The following is a 24,690-nucleotide window of genomic DNA, read 5'->3' as shown; positions in this document are numbered from 1 at the left end:
CTCAACATGGTCATTGAACATGTTAAAATGATTCCATATGAACCTGAGAGCCATTAGACAAAACACCAGAGTGGAAATGATGTCACCATCCAATTTTCAGTGTCAGTAATATCTCTGTTTCCCAGATTAGAAAACTAAGAATTTCCTTCTTCAACAAATGCAACATACCAGTAACACAGTTCAAATTGACAATGACTGTATGATTCAACAGGAAGCTCGCAAGTGACCAGATTCAGATGTGGGAACAAAATTGGGACAAGCATCTTCATCAGCACAATTGATATCGTGGGTGTTGTATCTTGGTGACAGGTCACTTGGAGAGATTAACAAGTTGGTAGCGACTGTTGAGGAGAAAGTGACCTATGTGAGACCTGCACAACCTGGCTTCAGCATGATTTCCCGGCTTATTGTACAGTACACCTTTTTATGTATCCCTATTCCAAATGCAAGCCAGAAGTAGGTCAGAGTGGCTTCCTTGCTATTCCTCATGGGTGACATTCCCTTTTTTATCTCTGGGTCTTTATACTCACTGTTCCTCATGGCTGGAGTTTAATGAAGGAGGAGATGGGAAGGGGAGCTGGCCGCACATTTGCTTTTGGCAAGTGGCTTTGGTAGGTAGATTAGAGGGGTAAAAACTTGAAGCAGGGAGACCAAATAAAAAAACCATTGCAATATGCTTTTTGACCCAATAATACTACTACTGGGTTGTACCCCCCCCAAAAAATAATGAAAAATGGTAGCAAAGTATTGGGAAATGAGGGGGTGTCCCTCAAGTGGGGAATGGCTGAACAAATTGTGGTATATGATGGCGATGGAATACTATTGTGCTACAAGGACTAAAGAACAGGATGATTTATTTCTATATGAATTGGAAGAACCTCCATGAACTGATACAGAGTGAAATGAGCAGAACCAAGAGAACATTATACACAGAAAGTGAAACATTGTGGAACTATGCAATGTAATGAACTACTAGTAGTAATGCAATGATCCAGGACAATCCTGAGGGACTTATGAGAAAGAACACTATCCACATCAAGAGAAAGAACTGTGGGAGTAGAAACTCATAAGAAAAATATGACTTATCACTTGTTTATATGGGTATATGATTTGGGGTTTGGGTTTTAAAGGATTGCTCTATTGCAAAAATGAATAATATAGAAATAGATATCAAGTGATAACATTTGTATAACCCAGTAGAATTGCTTGTTGGCTCTGGGAGTGGGAAAGGAAGAAGGGAGGGAAAGAAAATGAATCATGGAAACATTGGGAAATATTTCTAAAAAATTTAAAAGAGAAAAGAATAAGAAAAAAATTACAAGAATTCAGTTGAGAGATGTTGAGTACCTGCAATGGCAAGGAGAAACAAGGAGACAGATACAGAAGAAACTGAAGATAAGGGGGAGAAGTGACAAGGTTTGACAAGTTGAATGAAAGTAAAAAGTTAGAGATAATAAAGTTGAAAACTTGGATGACTAGAAAGATGGGAATAACCTCCATAGAAATATATAAGTTCAAGAGGGTAAATTTGGAGTAAAAGATAATGTAATGATATATATGTGACCACTTTATGATTTAGGCAATTATAAATATTCCTACAAATAAGATATACACAAAATAAATACAGGGTAAAAATTTTTGTGGGGATGGTGCTAGCAGCTGGAGACATTAGATTTTTTTTTTGTAGAAAGTGTCGCTTGAACAGATTTTTTAAGAAAACAAGGAAATTGGGTGAAGAAATAAAATCCCAAGTTCAGAATTGATTCAGTTATTCAGGAGAGCAATTTGGACCCATGCCCAAGAGCTATAAAACAGTATTTTAGAATATGATTGTAATGTAATACTGTTGTGCTGTAAGAAATGACAAAGCAGGAGAAGCTCAGAAAAACCTAAAAGAATTACATGAACTGCAGCAAAGTGAAATCAGCAGAACCAAGAAAACATTGTACAGTGACAGGAATATTTTACAATGAAAAACAGTGAATAAAACCTATTCTTAGCAATACAATGATCCAAAACTATCTCAAAGGACTCATGATAAAAAAAAATGCCATTTACTTCAAGAGAAAAAGAACTGAGTCTGAATCCAGACCAAAGCAAACCTTTTTCACTTACTTTTTTCCTATTTGTTTCCTTCCACAAAAGGATTAATGTAGACAAATATTTTGCATGATGGCACATATAAAATCTATATGAGATTACTTACCATCTCAAGAGGGGTGGGAAGTTGGGGGAGAGGGAGGGAAGAGAGAATTTGAGACTCAATATTTGTTGAAAAATGTTGGAAACTTTTTTTACATGTAATTGGTCCTATATATCAGAACTAGGAATAATGGGTACAATTTTGCTTGATACCAGGAAAACCTCCCTAACAATTAGAATTATTCTTAACGGAATGAACTGCTTTCAAAAGAGGAATTCCTCCTCATTGGAAGTCCCCAAGAAGAAGCTGAATGATCACTTCTCTGGAATTTGGCAGTGGGAATTTTCCTTTGGGTACAGGTTCAACCTTTGAATAAGATTTTGATTTCAAAGTAAAACGGTGGAAGATATGGGAAACTAGTGTTGACTCTGAGTCTCTCCAGACTTCTGAATTCTGGAAAATTAACATTCTAAAGGAAAGGAATTTTATATACAATAAATAGGGTTCTCTTACAATCAGGTACTTTTGTCTGACATTTGAGATTCATTTGCTCATAGGAAAGCATTGATGTTAGCTTGTGGTTAGTCTTGTGAGCAAAATTAAAAGATAAACACAAGGTTGAAGTTGAATTCCTGAGGTTGAGATTTTAAAACAGTGATTCTTCCAAGGGTTTTTAATGGTTCAGTGAGATGAAATTTCCTTGAGTTCACAGGTTTTCCTAGGAAATAAAATGATTATAACTCGTTCCTAAATAGAATCTTGCTAGTCTGAGGAGACAAAATCACCAAGTTTATGAATCTTTACTGTCATTAGAGGAGTTATGTGAACTTCAGGCCAGAGAGTTAAAAACCTGTGTAGAGATGAATTCATTCAATGAATTCATTCAACTTATTAAGGGGCATCTAGGTGCTCAATGGATAGAGCTTTAGGCCTGAAGTTGGAGGTCCTCTCGAATTCAAATATGTCCTCAGACACTTCCTAACTATGTGACCCTGAACAAGCAATTTAACTCATTGCCCTTCTGTCTTAAAGTTGTTACTAGGACAGAAAGTAAGGTGTGTGATTTTTTTTAATAATACTAATGATTTATTAAGCCCCTACTATGTTCCTGGCATTAGGCTAGGCATGCAGGATACAAAGACAAAAATGAATGGTGCCTGTCCTCAATGAGGGCTGACATAGGCTGACATTTGCTGTGACTAGCTGTGCTGTATTTTAATGTGGGCTCTGAAGTAGCTTAGCCATCTCCACTAGGTGTGTTTCTTTAAAATTGTATAATGAAAAAATAAAATAAAATTGTACAATGAAAATTCTACACATCACTTGATCAGTAAGCACTTACTGAGTTCCTGGACTTACTGTAGTTACTGGACTATGAAGCCAAATGTGAAAGTCTCTGAAAATGAGACAATGTGAACATATAGTTATATACAAAACACATCAAGAACAATGCAATGTATCCTTTGGTGCAGAAGACCCCAGTCACCGGAAGGACCATAGGCAAAAGGTGGTGGGTGCTGGAGCAAAGTTTTGAAGGAAATCCAGAATCAAAGAGACTGAGGTTTAGGAGAAGCTAGATGGCTCATGGATAGAGAGCCAAGCCTGGAGACAGGAGTTCCTGGTTCAAATTTAGCTTCAGACACTTTCTAGTTGTGTGACTTTGTACAAGTCACTTGGCCCCAATTGCTTAGCACTTACTGGTTCTTCTGCCTAGGAACTGAAACTTAATATTGATTCTAAGACAGAAGGTAAAGGTTTAAAAAAAAAGTTGAGGTTTATAGAGAATGCATAGAATAGGGGTCAAACAATGCAAAAGCTGAACCTTAGAATACTGGAATAAGGTTCAAAGAGGAGGCTGGAAACTAAATTGTAAAGACCTTTAAATGGCAAATGGAAGAATTTCTGTTTGTTACTCTAAGTAATAGCAGAACTCAGTCACTTTGCTAGAGATTTTGATAACTGCCTTGGCCATTAGATCATTACTGTCAGAATTTTTCTGAGCTAAAGCCATACATAGTCAGGTGATAGATCTCCTATAAATGATCTACCAAGATTATGAACCTCAACATCTCCATTTTCTGAAATATCAAATCATATTTTCCATACTGACTTTCACCACAATTCCAGATATGGATTTATTTCCACAGGAAAAATAATAACCCAAAGAAAACTTTTTTTTTTTTAAAGAGAAACTGGTAAGATATTTTTTCAAAACTGTTTTCAAGATTTCCTTGGTTAATACTGACCTTTCTTGTTCCCTCAATCCCTCCTGGCTGTCCTTTTAGATGCAAATGTTGGACAAATTTCCTATGGAAGGAGGTCAGAAGGACCCAAAGCAGAGGATTATTCCCTTTCTGCCAGGTGGGTATAATCAGGACTTCTCAAGCTTGTGATTTTTGTTTACTGTAGTTGAATGGAATTTGCAGATCCCAGGATACCTTACAAACTGTTCTTTAAAACCAGGCACACTGGGCAAGCAGTTTATAAAAGAGGCAGAGAATTCTCCCATCTTTATTTTAGCCTCTGTGTTCTTGCATTTAGTTATTTCTTAGAAAAAAAATTTTTTTTGATGCTCTAGCCAAGAAATCATCAGGGTTTCTGCCCAATTCCTGGGAAATTTCTATATGCTCCACTTAGCTGTACAGAATATTCATTGCCACCTTTATACCATATTTAACATTCATGGTGTGTGTTAAGTGCCATTGGGATCCTAAGCAGGGTGCGGTAAAAAGATTATCTCTTTATTCAAGATGCTAACCTTAGAGACATTTAACAGTGGTCAGGCCCTAGATGAGGAGTGGAGAGACTAGGATTCTGAGTAGACAAAGAAATGCAGCTGGGGATGGTTGGAAGTATTGAGGTCATTTGGCCTGAAGATTCAAGGTTAGGGTGTTTAGCACAGTGCCTATTACATAGTAAATGACTAATAAGTGTTTTTTAATTGGAATATGTGTGCCTGCCCTGTGGTAGAGTCTTCCAAGCTCATAATGGTCTGATCAGTCACCTCTGGACACACTTTATATCAACCCAAATTAGTGATGTCATTTTGGTCATCTTCAAATATGAAAGACAACAACCAACTAACTAACCAACCAACCACTGATTGGAAAAGACTGGGAGGATAGAGAAAGGCATGATAACTGTCTTCAAGTATCAGAAAGAGTGTCATGTAGAAGATAGGTTAGGTTTATTCTGTTTCACCCAAAAGGATAGAACCAGGAATAAGGGGCAAAATTGAACTTGAAATAAAGGAAAACTTAAGTGGTGTGAGCTTCTTTGGGAGATGGTGGGTTCCCCCTCTTCAAGCAGTGGCTGGATGACTATTCATCATAGTGGGAATTATTATATTATATATTATATATTATTATTATATTATAATATATTTATTATTAATATTATTATTATATTAATTAATTAATATTATATATTAATATTAATATTATTAATATAATATATTATAATATATTATATTATAGTGGGAATTTCTTCTGAGTATGGTTAGATTTGAAGGTTTTTGCAATAGTCCTGATCCTGCCACAAGCCATGTAATCCTCATACAAGTCACTTAGGTATCCCTTTTTAATTTTTTTGTTTTGTTTTGTGAACTTTCAAGTCTTTTATTATTAGTTATTTTAAAAGTTGGTTTTTCTATGTGACATAAACACAAAGATGCATGACTATAGAAAAATAATTTAAAATCAAGGAGTGAAATTGACTATTAACAAAGTTTCTGTTAGAAAACCTCACCCAAAGCTTTGTTTCCCACCCATACCAAGTGCCTTTTTTCAGTACAAAACAAATATGTTTTGGATTTCTGACCCAGCAGCATTTATTCAAAGAATCTCCTCCAAGTGTAGATATCGAAGAAGTCCTTGGGATTTGGGGGCTGTGGTTATTTTACTCCTTCATTTCAATCATTCATATCAGAGTATCACAATATTGTAAATTTAGAACTAGAAGAAACTTTAGAAGTCATCTAGTCATTTTGGCATTTTACAGATGAAGAACTGAGATTCAGAGCTATGTAATGACTTTCCTCCAGGGTCACAAGCTTAGAATTAAGTGTGTGATGGGGACTTTTTAAGCAGATCTTCTTTTTCTCCAAGTCCATCACTCTATCTACTTACTATATACCAGGTCCTTATCTATATTATAAAAGAAGTGGATTTAATTAAATGATCTTCCAGGCTTTAAAGTCTTGGATTTTGTTCATCTAAAGTAGGAGACCAGAAAAATAAGTATTAGTAGTGTAGATAGAAGGCCACTGTTATTCATCTGCTATCTACAAATTTATATGAGAATTACATACTTATCCATTCAGTGACAGAAGGTGTACACAACCTTTACACATGAATTTTCATTGTTTTCTTTCTCTGACTTGGGCCTGTTAATAAATCTTTGCCACTGACAGTGTTTGATGAACTAGGACTAGGATCCCAGTGTCCTAGATTCTTTGGAATCTATCATCCTTTCCTTACTGTAAATTTTTCTTTTTCTATAAAATAACTCTACATTTTACAAGCATTCTTTAAACACTTAATATGTGACAGGCACTTTGTTAAGCATTTGGTATAGACAAAAATGTCCCTGCTCTTAAGAAATTTATATTCTATCAAAAAAGTATCAGAAAGATAAGATTATAGGCATTGAAAGCACAAAATGCACCCTTTCTGTGATTTCTATTGATGATAATAATAATCTCACATTTGCATAGCAATTTATGGTCACAGGATTTTACAATCATCATTTCCTTGTGTTCTTACAATAAACCTATAAGGCAGGTAGTCCAAATATTTATTTTTCTTATCTTAGATGAATAAAACCAGCCAGTCAACAAATATTTATTAAGTGTATTATATGCTTAAAAAGCAATGACAGTCTCTACTATGAAAGAACTCATATTTTAATGGAGGTACATTTCTTTTTTTAATGTATGTACATTTTTAATGGAGGTAACTTCATTTAGATTCATATAGAGTAGAGGAAAGATAATTATTGAAGGGAAAGAACTAGCTGCTAGGGGGACCAGGAAAGACCTTCCTTCAGAAGGAGGCAGCTAGGTGGTACAGAACCGTAGGAGATACTCATGATTAGTGAGTTTGGCATGAATGAAGATCCAGCAAAGGAAACTGAGGAGTAATAAAACAGTAGGAAAACCAGAAGACAGCAATGTCACAAAAACCTAGGGAGAAGAGAGTATCAAGGTGATGATAGGGTCAAATAATGCAAAGAGGTCAAGAAAACTGAAGTCAAAAAGGCTTGAGTTCAAATCTAGTCTCAGACACTAGTTATATGAACCTGGGCAAATATTTTAACTGTTGTCTGCCTCAGTTTCCTCAACTATAAAATGAGGAACAAAATAGCACCTACTTCCCAAGGTTGTTGTGAGCATCAAATAAAATTATGTTTGTAAAGTGCTTCAGTGCCTGTCATATAGTAGGTGCTTAATAAATGCTTATTTCATTCCATTTGAATTGAGTCTTAGAGAAAGCCAGGGAAACTTAAGGTAGAGATGAGAAAGCAGAGTATTCTAGGTATGGCAAGCCAAATGCAAAGGCATGGAGTTGGGGAATGGGATATGTAAATAGGTCAGTGTAGCTAGATCAAAGCATGCATAGTGGAGAACAAGTGTCAGACCAAAGAGGTAGGGGGAGTCCAGGTTGTGAAGAGCGTTAGTGCTGAAGATCAGACTTTATATTAGATCCTGAGAGTACAATGAATACAATGGAGTTTATTGAAGAGGGCAGTGACTTGGTCAGACTTGCACCTGAGGAAAATCATGTTGGCAGCTAAGAGAAGGATGAATTGCAGAGGAATGAAATTTAAATCAGGGTAACTGATCAGAAGGCTGCAGCAATAGCCCAGATAAAACATCATGGTGGTCCAAACTAAGATGGTGGCTGTGTAAGTGGAAAGGAAGGGACCTACATGAGTCTTATTGTGAGAGTACAAACAAGATTTAACAGTTGTTTCAAACATATGGAGTGAAAAATTGTTAAGGACTCGAGATGACCCCACTGCTGCGAGCCCAGGTTACTAGAAGAATAGTAGTGATCTTGGTAGCAATAGGGAAGTTAGTAAGAGGGAAAGGCTTTGGGGAAAAGAGAGAGACACTGGGGCATGCTGAGTCTGAGATCTCTGTAGGATATGTAATTCAGGATGTCCAGAAAGGCAGTCTGTGATTCATGACTGTAGATCAACAAAGAGACTGAGACTGAATGTGTAGAGCTGGGAATCATCTATATAGAGAGGATAATTGAGCCCGTAGGAGCTGATGAGGTCACTGAGAAAGATAGTAGAGAGCAAAAAAGAAGCGAACCCAGGACAGAGTCTTGAGGGATACCCATGGTTATCAAGTGTGACATGAAGAAAGATCCAGTAAAGGAAACCGAGATGGGGTAATAAGACAAATTGGAGAACCAGAAGACAACAATGTTGAAAAAAAACAAAAAACTAGGTAGAAGAGAGTATCAAAGAAAAGATGATAAAAAGTGTCAAATACTACAGAGAAGTCAAGAAATATGAGATTATTACACTCTTCAAGAGAGAAATGAAATCAGAAGAGGTAGTAAGCAATTCATCCATGATCCTACAGGTTGGCAGAGTTGGAGATATGGATGCAAAATTACAGGGTTATAGATTTAGAGGTGGAGGAGACCTTAGAAACCATTAAGTGCATAGGGTCAGCTAGATGGTTCAGTGGATTGAGAGCCAGGCCTGGAATAAGGAAGACCTGGTTTCAAATCTGACCTCAGACACATCCTAGTTGTGTGACTCTGAGCAAGTCAATACACAGGATTGATTCTAAGAGAGAGGAGAAACCATTAAGTAGAACTCCATTATTTTACAGATGTGGAAACCAAGAAACAGAAAGACTAAGGAAATTGCCCAAGGTCACAAGACTACTGAGTATATACAAGATTTGAACCTAGAACTTCCTAACTCCAATGCCAGTGTCCTGCTCATTACATCATGCTGCCTCTAAAGTTAGCTTATATCTAACCCAAGATTCTTTTCTGCTCTATCAAAGTTGGTAAATTTCTTCCACATGATGAGTGAGTTTTATTGAATATAACTTAAGTATAGTATCTGGAGGTTCAATAGAACTTTGTTTATCTGGACCCAGTTGATCTAGACCAAGGAGAAGCTCATAAGATTTAGGACTGAAAGAACCTTGGAGATCGGCTAGTCAAACCCCTTCATTTCTTTTCCTATATTCTGTATTTTTTTTCTGTATTCTATGGCTTTCTCTTTGACATATAATGTTGGAGTCCATTCCCAGTACCTAATATGGGGGAAACAAACAAAAAGAAGTAAAAGGCCAGGTTAAGAAGGTCCTATTTCTCAGGAACCTCAGAGGGAGAAGGCCCTCCCCCTTATCATATGGTTTCACTGGACACCATGAGCAAGAATCATAAGAACAAGATTTCCCAAATGAAGCAAAGATGCAAAGAGAGTCTCTTATTTTTCAGAAAGAAAAAAAAAGTTGAAGCCCAGACAGTTAGCAAGTAAGATGTAAAACCAGGATTCAAAACTAGATCTGAATTTAAATCCAGTACTCTCCACTAAACTGTTCTTCCTGAGACTTATACAAAGGGACCCCAGCCTCTACTAGGTCAGATTTTTCTTCTTAGAACTCTAGCCCAACAGAATTGTATTTCCCCTTTCTTCTAACCTCCATGGCAGGCTCAAAGACAGTCCTTCCCTAATTTTTATTCAAATATGTACTGGATCTGTGATTTCATCAGTATGAACATCCCCAGTTCTGGAAACTCTCTCCCTCCAATACCAGTTGCAACTCATTTATGATTTAAGACAGCATTTGACAAACTACTGGCTATTTGTTTACAAACTAAGGATTATTTTTATATTTTAAAATACAATAAAAACTTTGTTTTAAACTGTAAATACCATTCTTATCTCAAGGCATACTGCATACAGACTGCAAAAACATGCCCCAAAATGGCCGTGCAGACCATGTAGGGCCACAGATTTAAGAAATTAGCTCTAAGGAATTGTCAGAGGCACTAAGAAGTTAAGTAATTTACCCAAGTCCACTCTGCTTGTAAATTCATTCTTTAGGATTATGAATTTAGAGCTGGCAGAGACCTGAGAGATCTTTAATCTACCAAACCCCCTTATTTTGCAGATGGGAAACTAAAACCAAAGGTCAAGTTTGAACCCTGATTTTCCTGACTCCAAGCCCAGCATTCTATCCATTATGTTCTATTTCCCTAATAACCACAGCAATAATGATCACAATAATAGCTAGCATATTGCTTTACAGTTTGAAAGTGCTTTCACCAATACTATTTCCTTTTCTCCATACAAAACAACCCTGAGAAGTATGCTAGAATATTTACTGGAATTATACTTAGCTTTAATCAGCCCAAATAAGATCCACTGGGTTCTAAGCATGCACCATATATTCTTAGAGTATAGTACAACTGATAACTATAACTTTACTGGATAAATTGGACAGTCACAAGGGTATTTAGAAAATCTCCTAGATAGAATTGAGTTCACCTTCTTTGACCCCCGGAGTTTTATTGATCATGTGCTCCCCACCCCCACCCAAGAATTAATGGGGACTCTGTTCCCAGAAACTGGACTTCTTTGTAACAAGCTGCAATGACCACTTGTTGTATTCAGGGAATCTCTTGGGTACTCCAAACCCCTCTGTGTAGTGTGACCCTCTGGAATGTCTCCTCTCAACCTCCCTAGTGGCATTTCTTGCAACCCAGGAGCAGGGTGGGGAAGCTCCCTAGAAACATTCTGTTTCCCAGGAACCCAGCGGAGGTCTGGCTTCACCCTTCAAGCCCTGACACTAGCATCAGCAAAACAAGAACAAGTCTGATATTAGCAGCAAAGGGGGCGGGAGAGAGGCAGTCCTGTACAATTTTCCGTTCTGACCAGAGCTAGGAAAGCTAATTTGGCCAAGGGCATGGCTTGAATAATAGGAATTACAGTTTGGCCTTTTTCCACCATAGAAAACAAAACCCACTAGTTCCCACCAGAATGCTGCTTTCTTTTCTTTTCTTTTTCTTTTTTTTTTGGTAAAGCACCGATTCCACTCCAAAGAGCCCAACTGATCCAGCAAGAGGCTGGAAAGCTGTAGTATTGTGCTCTCCTTGCCTGTAGCACAAAGAAGAAGGTCCTAAAACTGGGGAGCATCTAGTCATCCCCTCACAAATGAATCACTGAGCAAAAGCACCATAAACTAGGAGTAGCATGAATTTCACCTTATTGCAAATAACATGAAGGCCTGAACAACCAAGTAAGGCACCTCTGGTGATAAATTTTTAAAATCAGTAAAATATATAATGAATTTGATTTGTTCCAAGAGAGAGGAGTTTTTAAGCTACATTAGAGGAGAGGTAATATTAGCTATAACAAGGCAGCATGGAAAGATCACAGGATTTGAAATCAAAAGACCTGTGTTCAAATTCTGGTTCCATCACTTGTAAGCCATGTGATCTTAAGAGAGACACTTTCACTTATTTTCCTTATATACTTATACCTACTTTATTTTTCAAGGTGGTTATGAGAAAAGCATCTTGTAAATGATCAGTTGTTAAAGGAATTAAAGTTACTGTCATGATAATGACTTCCTTGAGCTGCTTCCACTAAAGGATACTGGATACCCACTTCTTCCCAACACCCTGCCATCCTCTTTTTTATAAGGATTCCAGTGGTTGTAACCATTTGCTAGGAAATTCATGTTCTCCATTTTATGAGAGTGGTGCACTTAAAGTCACATTATTAAGCCGCATTAGAGGGGAGGGCAACTAGAACTTTCATTCACAGAGTAAACTTGAGTCCATAGATCTAAGGTATCTTTGGAGCTACAGCTCTAATTTTTTTAATGTAAATTAATGAAAAGATAGGATTCAATTTACAGAATTTCACATTATAAGGACTTTTCTCAGGGATGCATCTGTTCTTTTAGATAGATAGATAGATAGATAGATAGATAGATAGATAGATAGATAGACAGACAGACATATGTGTGTGTACATATAGGTCTTTGTATATAAAATCCTTACTTTCTGTTTCAATAACAACTCAGTAAGGCTTCTAGTCAGGAGGACCTGAGTTCAAATTTGGCTTCAAACACTTCCTAGCTGTATAAACTTGGGCAAGTCACTTTACTTCATTTGCCCTTCTGTCTTAAAGTTGTTGCTAAGACAGAAAATAAGGATTTTGAAAAGAAAAAAAATCAATTGAAAGAAATGAGGAGCGTAGAGGAAGAAAGAATGGGTGATATATATATATATATAATATATGTTTTTAAGTATGTTAAGTGCTGTGTCAGATGGAAAAAGGAATAGACTTTTCTTGGTAATAAAGAATACAACTAGGACCAATGGATTTGATATAATATGACATTTCTTTTTTTTTTTTTAAACCCTTACCTTCCGTCTTAGAATCAATACTGTGTATTGATTCCAAGGCAGAAGAGCAGTAAGGGCTGAGCAATGGAGGTTAAGTGACTTGCCCAGGGTCACATAGCTAGGAAGTATCTGAGGCCAAATTTGAACTCAGGACCTCCCATCTCTAGGCCTGGCTCTCAAACTACTGAGCTACCCAGCTGCCCCCAAATATGACATTTCTTAACATTTAGAGCTGTCCAGAATTAGAATTGCTTGCCTCAAGAGATAATAAGTTACCTAACATGAGTTACCTAACACTTAGGTGATACTTCAAATGCAGTGTAAATGACCAATTGTAGAAGATTCCATAGGGGCAGTTCCTACCTAGGTAGGGATTAGATTAGATGCCATCAAGTCCCTTTCTAAGCCTGAGATTTTATGTTTCTATGATTCTTTGCCCCCTGAGGGACCTTCATTCCCTTTCTGGATTAGATCCTATGCATCTTGGTTGTCATTTCATGCCTCCCCTCCCTCTAGGCCCCCATCAACTAAGCACAGAATTATTGGGGGGGGTGCATTGAGATGACCTATAAAGCATTAAATACTTGTGGATTTCCACCTTAAGGATTAGCTAATGTCAGCAGTATCCTGCTCTTTTCCACAGGCAAAATTCTCTTCAGACGAAGCCACATTAGGGATGTAGCTGTCAAACGTCTGATTCCCATTGATGAATACTGTAAGGTAAGTGTGTTGAAAGCTATCTCAGAATCAGCAGCCCAATCTTCCCTATCTTTAAAGCTGTCAGTCTCCATTGTTGTATCTAGCACTCTGTTAGATTATAAGCTCTTTGATAGGCAGGACTATGTTTTGCCTCTTTTTGCATCCCCACTGCTTAGCATAGTGTCTGGCACATAGAAAGCCCTTAATAAATGTTTATTGATTGGTTTTTCCCTCAGTGGAATTGACTTTATGCAGCTGGTCAAGTGACAAAATAGTATTGTTATCATTTCACATATCCACATGCACATAACTTGTGCTTCTTTCATCTTTGGAAATTGCTTTTCAGACATCAACACAGAAGCCACTCTAGCAGGCACAGGATATTTTAAAGTAGCATTTTTCTGCCAGGGGGCATGATTTCAAAGAGGATCCTGGTTAAACATAACTCACTCCAGGTTTTAGAGGACTTCAAACTCAGGATGAGTCAACAGTATTTATTTCTGTGGCTATAAGACAAAATCTGGGTTTGAGTGTCAGGACCAATGGTACGCAGTCCTGAATAGTCTTTTTTTTTTTAAGCCTTTCCTTCTGTTTTAGTATCAATTTAAAGACAGATGAGCAGCAAGGGCTAGCCAATTGGAGTAAAGTAGCTTGCCTGGGGTTAAGGGGGCAACTCATATGCAGTGTGAGAGTTGCAGTTTGGGCACTCAGTTTCTAAAAGGTTCTCCATCACTGCCCTAGTTTTTATCAAGAGAGTTTTGTCCAGGAAGGACATTGATAAACAGAAACATTTTCAGAGGAGAGCAACCAAGACGTTGATCCCCAGAGATCTTGAAAATGCAATGGTATGTGCCATTTAAGCATTTGAAAGTCTGTTCTGGAAAAGAAAAATTAAACTTGTTTTGCATATATAGGTATATATATTTCATATATTCTACAAAGATAAACTTCACAGCAGCTAGAGCTATTTAAAAGTGAAATGGGTTGCCTTAGGAAGTAGTAAGCCCCTTATCACTGGAGATCTTCAAGCAAGGAGAGGGATGATTAGTTGGCAGAAATGTTCTGTGATCCTATGACATTTCCTAGGAAATAATTAGTGACCCGTTTCTTTGTTTTGTTTTGTGGGAGGGAGGAAGAAAAAGACCAGGATTTTTTTTTGTCTTGTTTGTGGCATGGTATTCAGGAATCAATTCTATTAGCTGTCATATTTAGTATGCTGTGAGCATGGATGGAGGTAGGCTATGATACAGGCATCTTTGGCACCTGGATGTGGGTGTCTCTGGGGCTATAGTTCTGGAGGGAGAGGCTGCAGACCTCTTGGGATATGTACTGAGTCAATTAGATACCTGGGCTAAAGGGTTCTTAGATAGAACATAAAGGCTCTACATTTCCTAAATCTTTATCCTTCAAAGCTACAGATCCACTCCATCCTAACCCACTGTGGGAGTGATACAAAAGCTTGGAGGTTTGCACAGTGGCTAAAAGGCAGATTGAATAAATGTTGAGATGTAAATGAAGTGACAAGATATTGAGTTGGAAGGGAGAGATAATCTTTTCAGAATGTTATTATGTTGGTGGCTCTGAGATAGACAGTATAGGAGGAGGTCTTTGGAGTATGGGAAAAAGAACATGATACAGAAGGAAGAGGCAACATCATATAGAAAAGAGAGTATTGGACTTCATGCCAGAAATATGACTGCCAGCTTTGTTATTCTAACTTCTCTGAAGCTTAGTTTCTTTATCTGTAAAATGGGCATAACAGGAGCAGTTGCTCCACTCATGCCATCTTGCTTGCCAAAAATTCAACAGTACTAATAAATCTCTCTTTACTTTTTAAAAAAATGGCCATAATAAAATAAAAAAGGTCTGTAAATTGCTTTGTAAACCTTAAAACCCTGTATAAATGCTAATTGTCACTATTATTAATGTATTCGAAGGGTCATTTCTCAGAAAAATCAGGCAAATCCAAACTCTTTAAAAAAAAGAGAGAATTTTAAAAGTATGATCTCTGATTGCACATGTAAAATCTATATTCAATTGCTTACCATCTTAGGGAGTTGGGAAGAGAGGGAGAGAATTTTGCCTCAGAATTTTTAGAAGATTAAAAAGAAATATGATCTCATAAAACTGTCTTTTCTTAGACAACTCTATGTATGGGGAAAAGGAGATTTTCAAAGCCTAGTGAAGCTGAGTGATATATGGGAAAGAGTGTAAATATCGGAACCAGGAGACCTGGGTTTGGATCCTGCCTCTAACCTTTACTAGTACATGTGACACAGGAAGACTCTTCCTTCTCCATTTGTAAAATGAGAATGATGATTTATACTACTAAGGTTGTGATTGGGGATGACAAGATTTATAGTACACTAGAGTTGTAAAGAAAGTGCTTTTAAACCATAAAGCACTATGGAAATAGAAGAGTAATTAATTTTGTTCCTCTCTCTTTTTTTTTAACCCTTACTTTCTGCCTTAATAACGATTCTAAGACAGAAGAGCAAGGGCTAGGCAAATGGGGTTAAGTGACTAGGCTAGGATCACACAGCTAGGAAGCATCTGAGGCCAAAACTGAACCCAAATCCTGCCAACTCCAGGCCTGGCACTTTACCAACTGTGCTACCTAGCTGCTTCCATCCCTTCTCTTTATGAACCATTAAGAGAGAATCTTCTTTTGTTGAAGTCCATGCCTTGCAAGAATTCCATGCTCTTCGGCCTCTTGGGGTCACTCTGCCAAGCTGCTGGATGTTCTAACATGTCCCACCATACCTTCCTAATGGGCTAGCATTTGCCAGATTAACTTCTCCCTCATACTTAATTATGATCCAGGCTCTTCTACCGTTATGAGTCTAATTTCCCAAATCTGAACAGCAATCCACACATACTTACTTCTCCTTTCACTACCCCCATTACCAAATTTGATTTTGAAAGAAAAAGTCTTTAAGTGATAAGAAACAACTGCCTTCTGCTTCTGGCTGTTGTGTTTGATGGTATAAGAAATAATGAATCCATTTGGCTTAACAACTGGAACATAATGCCTGATGTTCTATGACCCACTTAGAAGCTTTCTCTCCTTCTGGTTAATGCATTGCATTCTGCATTAATGTAGAATAAAGTGGATGTTTAGTTTAGCCTGAATTTCCACATTCCTGCTTCCTCGAAAGGAAGAGGCCAGCCTCTGGAATAAACCAAAACCATCAGGGTTCAGATGGGCAGATAGGTAAGCAAGACTTTCTCTGCTCATGTTATGCCCTGTGCTAATCCCTTACATCTTACTCAAAGGGATAGGGATTTCTAAGTCCTGTGACAGCCATTGTTATGATCTGTCTGTCCCTACCTTAAGAGATGCAACCCCAATATGACTGGGGATGTAGACTCTAAGCGATCACCCTGGTGCAATTATCAATAATATGGAAATAGGTCTTGATCAATGACACACGTAAAACCCAGAGGAATTGCTTGTTGGCTATGGGGTGGGGGGTGGGGAAGAAGGGGAGGGAAAGAACATGAATCATGTAACCATGGAAAAATACTCTAAATTAACTAATTAAATAAAAAATTTCAATTAAAGAAAAGAGAGATGCAACCCCAAACCAGAATAATGCAATTTTTTTTCAGAAACTTAATGGTTATCTTCCCTTTTGCATTTTGTTAGTAATAGAAATTTGTCTGATTTCACAATTAAAATTCATTGTTCACACTCCCACCATAGATTGAAGAAGATGAAATTAAACCTGGCTGTGTGGCCACTTTTGTCTAGCGTCGTTTTGTTTTGAACTCACTGGAGAAAGAGGAGATTGGCACTAAAATTAGGTCTTGCATTGTCTGGGGATGTCACTTATCCAGTCTTCTCCCTTGTTATTTGGATTGGCTCTGCCTGCTGTGGTCTCTGAGTGAAGACATATCCTCTAAGTGCCAATTTGCTCTAGGTGCCTTGGGCTCATTTATAGATCGGTTCTTTTTTTATGATTTTCCTCTCCTATTATTTTTTTCTTCACCTTTTTCCTGGGAGCCTGATCTCCCAGACAAAGTGAGCTAACAATCATGGATGGAGGCTGTCACAAGTCTGAGATGTGACAGGATTCAGGTGCCTGCTTTGGGCAGAGTATACCACTAGCACAGGTACCACCCCCTCTCCCTCCCAAATATTATCATTAGCAAGCATTTTCAGCATCTTCTCAAGATGCAGCCCTGAGTCTCACTCAGAATAATGCTAAATATTCATACATTCCAAAATTTAGAGCTAGAAGGGACCTTAGAAGTCTTCCAACCCAGATGAGGAAACTGAGGTTCAGAGAGATTAAGTGATTTACCCAAAGTCATATAGTTAGTAAGTACCAGTGCTGCAGTTCTCAGTTTGAACCCCATTCCTCTGACTCCAAACCCCAGTGTGCAGGAAATGACTAGATTATCCCAAAAGTTTTAGAGCAGAGTGTACCCATGAGGCTTGAATTTCAGTAAGACTTTTGGAATATCCTATATATATATTAGTAGGTTTAGTCTCTAAATTTAGAGGAAGGTCAATAAGTAGTGTAATATCCTGCTTAACTCAGAAGATGAGAATGAGTTCTGAACCAGTGAGTAAAGGAGTTTAGAGCAGAAAAAAAAATACTAAAATCTCTTTTGGATTCTTTGATCTATACCTGGATAAAAGTTATTCCTTCTGGATTAGTGCTGAAGAAAATGGCATGGTAAAGCGGGCAGTAAAAAGCAGTGAGCCATAAATACCAAGTGTTTTAAGTAAGGCTTTTTCAAGAAATTGCCATTATGATTGGACAGTTTATAAAATGCTAGTTTTTGCCATAGAGTACTAATGAGTAAATTTGCCATTCTTGAGTTCCAGTGGAGTTCAGTGGTATGGGTAGAGAGAGCCACAGGAAGGGAAATATCCCTGTACCATGCTATATTAGTCTCTCCCTGCCACCCCAGCTAACTTGACAGCTCCTTGAAGGGCAAGAGTATGAACATTTCTCTTAATTTTCCACAAAGCCCAGCAGAGGACTGAATGTATAATCTAGTCAGTGACCTACTCAGTTGACTAGTTAATTGACTGATCAATACAGAAATATCTAAGCACTCAGCTCTTGCTCCATTCATTCTTACCCTGTGCATTCGGTAAGGAATTCATCCCCATCAATGGGTGCTAGACTGTTTCCTTTGGGTATCTGTTGCCAGATGGGTAAAAACTGAAAATAAAAATAGCATCTGGTGGGTGGGAAATAATTGGATGTTTCCATGAAGGCAGTGTCTAAATGTTTGTACCATGTTGTGTGTCTTTAACCAGTGCATCTCATTGTTAGAGCCCAATAGCTTCAGTCTCTTTTGTGTTGTCTATTTTTAGGGAGAAGGAGCCCTCCTTAATATCACTGAGGGTAATGATGCTACTTAGAGACTTCTCCCCCTAATCTCCAGGCAAACTTCACCTACTTGGGGTGGGGGGAGAGCCAGTTACACCAGGGGAAGCTCATTTTTTTTGACCCTTACATTCTCTTAGAATTGATAATACCATTTTCAAGGCAAAAGAGCAGAAAGGGCTAGGCAATGGAGGTTAAGTGATTTGCCCAACACCATTCAGCTAGGAAGTGTCAAATTTGAACCTAGGATCTCCTGTCTCCAAATCTGACTTTCTATCATTCACTGAGCTGACTAGCTAACCCTGAACAAGAAAGCTCTAATCCCCTTGCTGAACTTTCAAGCCCCTGAACCGTGTAACCAAACACGAAATCTCCCAAACCTTTTGAGAATCCAGCAATTTGAACTATATCCTAGAACTTGAACTATGTCCTCAGAAAAAAACATTGGGAAGATACTTATCAAAATATGAAGTACAGATCCAGATAAAGATCTGAAGAGCTCAGTGGGAGGATGGTCCTATAGTCAATTTTCCTACAGGAACCAAATTTCGAATTTCTGTTTCTTTAGGCCCTGATCCGGTTACCACCCTACATTTCTCAGTGTGATGAAGTACTTCAATTCTTTGAAACAAGACCTGAAGATCTGAATCCTCCTAAAGAGTAAGTCGTTTTGTGAATGTCCAGTTGGCTTTCCTTTCAGGAACATCCATTGCAATTCTGGGGACAACCACATTCAAAATGTGTTTTTTGAAGGAATAAGATAGTTGGGAAAATGGGGCAGCTGGGTAGCTCAGTGGATTGAGAGCTAGGCCTAGAGGTGGGAGGTCCTAGGTTCAAATCTGGCCTCAGACACTTCCTGGCTATGTGACCCTGGGCAAGTCACTTGACACCCATTGCCTAGCTCTTACCACTCTTCTGCCTTAGAACCAATAAACAGTATTGACTCCAAGATGTGAGGTAAGGGTTTAAAAAAAGATAGTTGGGAAATCAGAGAGATGAAGTGACAACCTAGAAAGGAGTAGGGAGCTACTAGTAGGCCTGGGAAAAATAGGAGGGAAAAACAGGGAGAAATTTTAGTTCCAGGGCTAGGTTTGAATGACTCTTCTGTGCACCAGCACAAATGCCTAAAAGCTCAAGTTAGCTTGAACTCAATTGAAAGGTGGAGAGAGAGGCATGGGATATTGGCAGACCCTTCTGTGTTTAAAGAGTATTGGGCTGCAGTAGCCTCCTCTGCTGAAAATCTATTTCCAGTTCAGGGAGAATGCAGTCTTCTGTCTGGTGGAATTGGGGAGTGGGTGGAGAAGAACAGCACCAGGACCTGAAAACCATTAGAGAAGAAGCCTAAATGCCATGCTTTTGTCCATCTTCCCAGGGATTCTTAAAGTCTTAAGTCCTTTAGGTCCCTTAACCCTGATGTGAGCAAAGTTCACTTTGCAAAAAGAATATTTATTATGGACCCAAACTTTCATGATTAATAGTTTCATTATAGTCTCCAAAATTATTTTGTTCCCACCTTTTACTGGATTGTCATCCTTTCCCATTTATTCCTTCAAAATAGAGTAATTTAAAAATAACAAAGGGTAGATCATAGACTCAGGAGAGAATTTCAGAAGTCTTAGAGCTAAGCCCTGCCAAAATGTTCCAACTTCTCCCCTTCTTCCTCCTAATGTCATTTCTACTTTTATTTTTCTCACTTAAAATAAAGATAATGAAGGGGATAATGAAGGGCTTACAATAAGAAATGTAAGCTATACACAAAAACAAAATGTATCCAGAAAAAACTTTTTTTAATAAAATAAAGATGAAAAACAGTGTTGCATAGGTGAATAGAGAGCTGGCCTTGAATTCAGTAAGCTTTGGATTTAAGTCCTGCCAATGAAACATACTAGCTGTGTGACCCTGAGCAAGTCACTTAACTTTTCACTATAATGGGCAACTCTCTAAGGCTGTAGGTTGCAGAATAGTTACTGCTCTGCTTAGGTCAAGAGAGTTCTTGACACCAAAATAATTGCATGTCTAGACACAAAAAAGTTTTTAAATAAGAATAATAATACTTCACATCGTGGTTTTAAGAATCAAATAAGATATTAGATTTGAAAGCATCATCAAAAATGTCCCTTGCTAGAACTCTCTCCTAGAGGCAACTAGGTGGATCTTGACTAGAGTGCTTGGCCTGGAGTCAGGAAGACCTAAGTTCAAAAATGCTCTCAGATACTTATTAATTGTATGACCCTAAGAAAGTCACTTAACCCTATTTGTCTCAGTTTCCTTATCTGTAAAATTAGCTGGAGAAGGAAATGTCAAACCACTTCAGTTTATTTGCCAAGAAAACCCCCAAATGGGTCGGAAACAACTGAAAAAGACTGGACAACAACAGAACCCTCCTCTGCTCAAACAAGACTCCATAGCTGACTCTCCTTCCCTTCCAGCTTTCACCTTTTTTGTTGGCATGTCTTGAAAACCCTAAAACATGAACAGAATGACCCACTGGGAGCACATGGTTCAGAGAATTGTCGTATTTAGAGGTGGAAGAAAGATCTCAGAAATCTTTTAAACTTTATTGAGTACCTCCTGTGTTCTAGGCACTGTGCCTCATTTTATACCTGAACAAATAGAGGCTTAGAAAGGTACAATTTCTAGGAAATAGCAGAACTTGGATTCAAACACAGGCTTTCTTACCCCCAATCCACTGTTCTTTTCAAAGTGTAGAAGGGAGGGAGAATGGTCACTAGAAAAAGCCGCTAGAAAAGGAAGCTATTTTCTGACTTTGGGATACCTAAGATTTTCATTTATAAGCTCTTATTCCAGCCAAATGCCCACATGCTTATCTAAGCTCAGATCCAAAATGCTAATTATCCCACGTCTCTGATTCTCCTCCTGGTGAAATTGGTTTTAAGCTGGTCCACAAGTTCCATGGGAGACATTGTACCACATGATGAAGAGTGATAGAAAACAGCCTGACTCAGCTGTCTGTGATACAGTGGTTCTAAGATTTGTGTGGATGTCATCATTCATAAACAAGATAAACTTCTTTCTCCAGGAAATTGAATGGAAGCCAACACTTAAAAGGAATCGGAAGATCAATAACTTTTTTTCATTCATTATTTCTTCCTTTATTCAGAAGTGCTGGCAGAGAAGAGACTAGGTCAGCACATTCCATGCTTAGCTGCATTGCTGGTTTTGCTTTGGATTTCTCCCCTCGGTTGATGGAGGACTTGTATCCATCCTGAAGGGTGGAAAACGCTTATGTTGGAAAGGGCTTTGGCTTGGCAGGAGAGGAGGATCCAGGGAGAGCAAATGAATTCAGATGCATGAAACTAAATATGTCCACGGTCAGTGTAAAAGGAGTGAGAAAAATGGGTGGGATTCATCTGCAAAGGCTTCTTGGAAGAGCAATGGAATTGGAGTCCAAGGACCTGGGTTCAAAGCCTGGTTCCCAGGGGGCAATTAAGTGACTCAGTGGATAGAGAGCCAGAGCTCAAATTTGGCCCCAGACACTCCCTAGCTGTGTGACCCTGGGCAAGTCACTTAACTCCCTTGTTTAGCCACCCTTCTGCCTTGAAACTAATACACAGTATTGATTCCAAAGTGGAAGATAAAGGTTTTTTGTTGTTGTTTTTTTTTAACAAACAATCCCAGTTTTACTATTTGCCAGCTATATGAATTTAAGGAAATCACTTCAACTTTCTGGGCCTCAGTTTCCTCATGTATAAAATTAAAGCATTGCACTAGTTGATCAATGGAGGTTGTTTCCAAAACAAATCCTGTGAGGGAGCATTGTAGTAGGATTTTGGCAGGAGAAAGATGCAGGTTGGGGAAGGTTTAAACAAAATGTCTGAGTTGAAACTGAGACTAAAGCCAGCAGTTGCAATTGCTTACCTAGAATACAGATGTTGAGCTGGATTTCCCATTCTGTTTAAGAAGTAGTGAGAATAAGGAATCTCTGATATTAAAAAAGTAAGAAAGAAAGAGTAAGTGTTGAGTAAGGTTCAAACAGTTGGTGGAGTCCCTTGAAGCCTGTGCTTCTGCATTAAGTAGAAGGGAATTGGAGCTCTTTATAGATTTCTGATGTTCTCCTGGCTGCTTCTTCAAAGTTGATGTTGCATATGATAAAGATTAGGAAAAACTGGTAAAACTCAGCCATACGTGTACTTGACGTGTAGAAGGATAGTCCACTTGATTCTAGAGAACAAAACTAAGGCAGCATTTCCGAATTTAGGAGCCCCATTCCTCCAATCTCTTTCACAATCCTTTTTCACTCTACAGTATAGCTCTTTGGGTAGGAAGTATTCTACAAGTCATGTAGTCCCTAACATGCATTGGTGTTAGTCCAGCATGACTACCGCCTTTAAAGACAAGTGTATGTATTACTTATATCCTGGATTCAGCCTTTGAGCATGTGCTCCATCCCCATGGCAGCTTTTGTGAAATGCCAGCAGCTTAGAGGGACATCATTTTGGGACCCATTCTTGGATTTCTTACTAATGTGCTGGCTCAAGTTCTTCATCAGCAGCGTGCTCCTCAGCCTGAGCCCTGCTCAGTATTTATCCTAGTGGTTTCCTCTTTTCAGAGAACCCACATGCCTCCTTGACCAGTGATTTCTCTAAGAAATTTAGCTTTGCAAAGTGAAACACCAGGATGAGGGGTATAGAAATGTCAAGGGTTTTTCTGAGATTTTTTTCTATCCAAAGCAACCTCAGAATCCCAAGATATCTTGGAGACTTTGCTATTTTTTCTCTAGAATGCAAAAACAGTTACTAAATTAAATAACTCATCATTTATACACAACACATGCTGACTTACTATTATTCTCCCTCCCATCCCTGCTTTTTTTCCTATACAGGGAACATATTGGAAAGAAGAAATCTGGTAAGAATGAAATTCTCTTCCCCCTTTATGCCATTGAATTATCTCTCCAGATTCTTGCATATGTTCCTGGCCTTGGAATCTGAGGATCTGAGTGTGAGTCTTAGTTATAATTTTTATTAACTGTGCAACCCTGGAAAAGTCACTTAACTTCTCTGATCCAAATTGTCCTCTTCTATAAAGTGAAGATATTAAATAATACTTGGACTACCTACAGCTTCCACCAAAGTCCTATACCAGTACCTCCTCATGGCATGGAAATGAGGGACCCAGGGTCATTGAAGGCTATGACAGCCAATTGTAAGCTCAGGAAGGTTTTATTTTTTTTTCACTTTAAACATTATTTTATTTGGTCATTTCCAAACATTATTCATTGGAAACAAAGATCATTTTCTTTTCCTCCCCCCCCTTCCCACCACCTCTCCCATAGCCGATGCACGATTCCACTGGGTATCACATGTGTTCTTGGTTTGAACCCATTTCCATGTTGTTGGTATTTGCATTAGAGTGTTCATTTAGAGTCTCTCCTCAGTCATGTCCCCTCCACCCCTGTAGTCAAGCAGTTGCTTTTCATTGGTGTTTTTACTCCCACAGTTTATCCTCTGCTTGTGGATAGTGTTTTTTAGATCCCTGCAGATTGTTCAGGGACATTGCATTGCCACTAATGGAGAAGTCCACTACCTTTGATTGTACCACAATGTATCAGTCTCTGTGTACGATGTTCTCCTGGTTCTGCCGCTCTCACTCTGCATCACTTCTTGGAGGTCATTCCAGTTCCCATGGAATTCCTCCAGTTCATTATTCCTTTTAGCACAATAGTATTCCATCACCAACATATACCACAATTTGTTCAGCCATTCCCCAATTGAAGGGCATCCCCTCATTTTCCAATTTTTGGCCACCACAAAGAGTGCAGCTATGAATATTCTTGTACATCAGGAAGGTTTTATGAAGTCAGAGGTCTTTGAGTTTGGGCCCAGCAATGGACTGGATATCTTGCCATCTGAGGACCAGTCTAAGAACAGAAAGGATCCCTCATTAGACTGACTGCAAGGTGATGGGTTATTTTGAGCATGGTAACTTTCAAAGATGATTTAGGTCCTAGCTATGTGACCCTGGGCAAGTCACTTAACCCCCATTGCCTAGCCCTTACCTCTTCTGCCTTAGAACCAATACACAGTGTTGATTCTAGAATGGAAGGTAAGGGTTTTTTGTTTGTTTGTTAAAGATAATTTAGGAA

General features: G+C 38.4%; 1 protein-coding gene across 2 annotated transcripts in view; it reads left to right on the top strand.

The window, feature by feature from the left end:
• Positions 1-24,690, top strand: part of SH3PXD2B (SH3 and PX domains 2B) — a 164,396-nt gene that overhangs the window by 94,619 nt on the left and 45,087 nt on the right. For both annotated transcript variants that reach the window (XM_001380503.5, XM_007474016.3), the window contains exons 3-6: positions 4,429-4,504; positions 13,181-13,257; positions 19,153-19,244; positions 23,428-23,453. In XM_001380503.5, coding sequence (XP_001380540.2) covers positions 4,429-4,504; positions 13,181-13,257; positions 19,153-19,244; positions 23,428-23,453 — 271 coding nt within the window. The remainder of the gene's footprint in view (positions 1-4,428; positions 4,505-13,180; positions 13,258-19,152; positions 19,245-23,427; positions 23,454-24,690) is intronic.

Source organism: Monodelphis domestica, chromosome 1 (genome assembly GCF_027887165.1).
Source record: "Monodelphis domestica isolate mMonDom1 chromosome 1, mMonDom1.pri, whole genome shotgun sequence".
NCBI classification, from domain to species: domain Eukaryota; kingdom Metazoa; phylum Chordata; class Mammalia; order Didelphimorphia; family Didelphidae; genus Monodelphis; species Monodelphis domestica.
The sequence above is the reverse complement of the archived record's forward strand: the minus strand, read 5'-3'. Positions and strand labels throughout refer to the sequence as shown.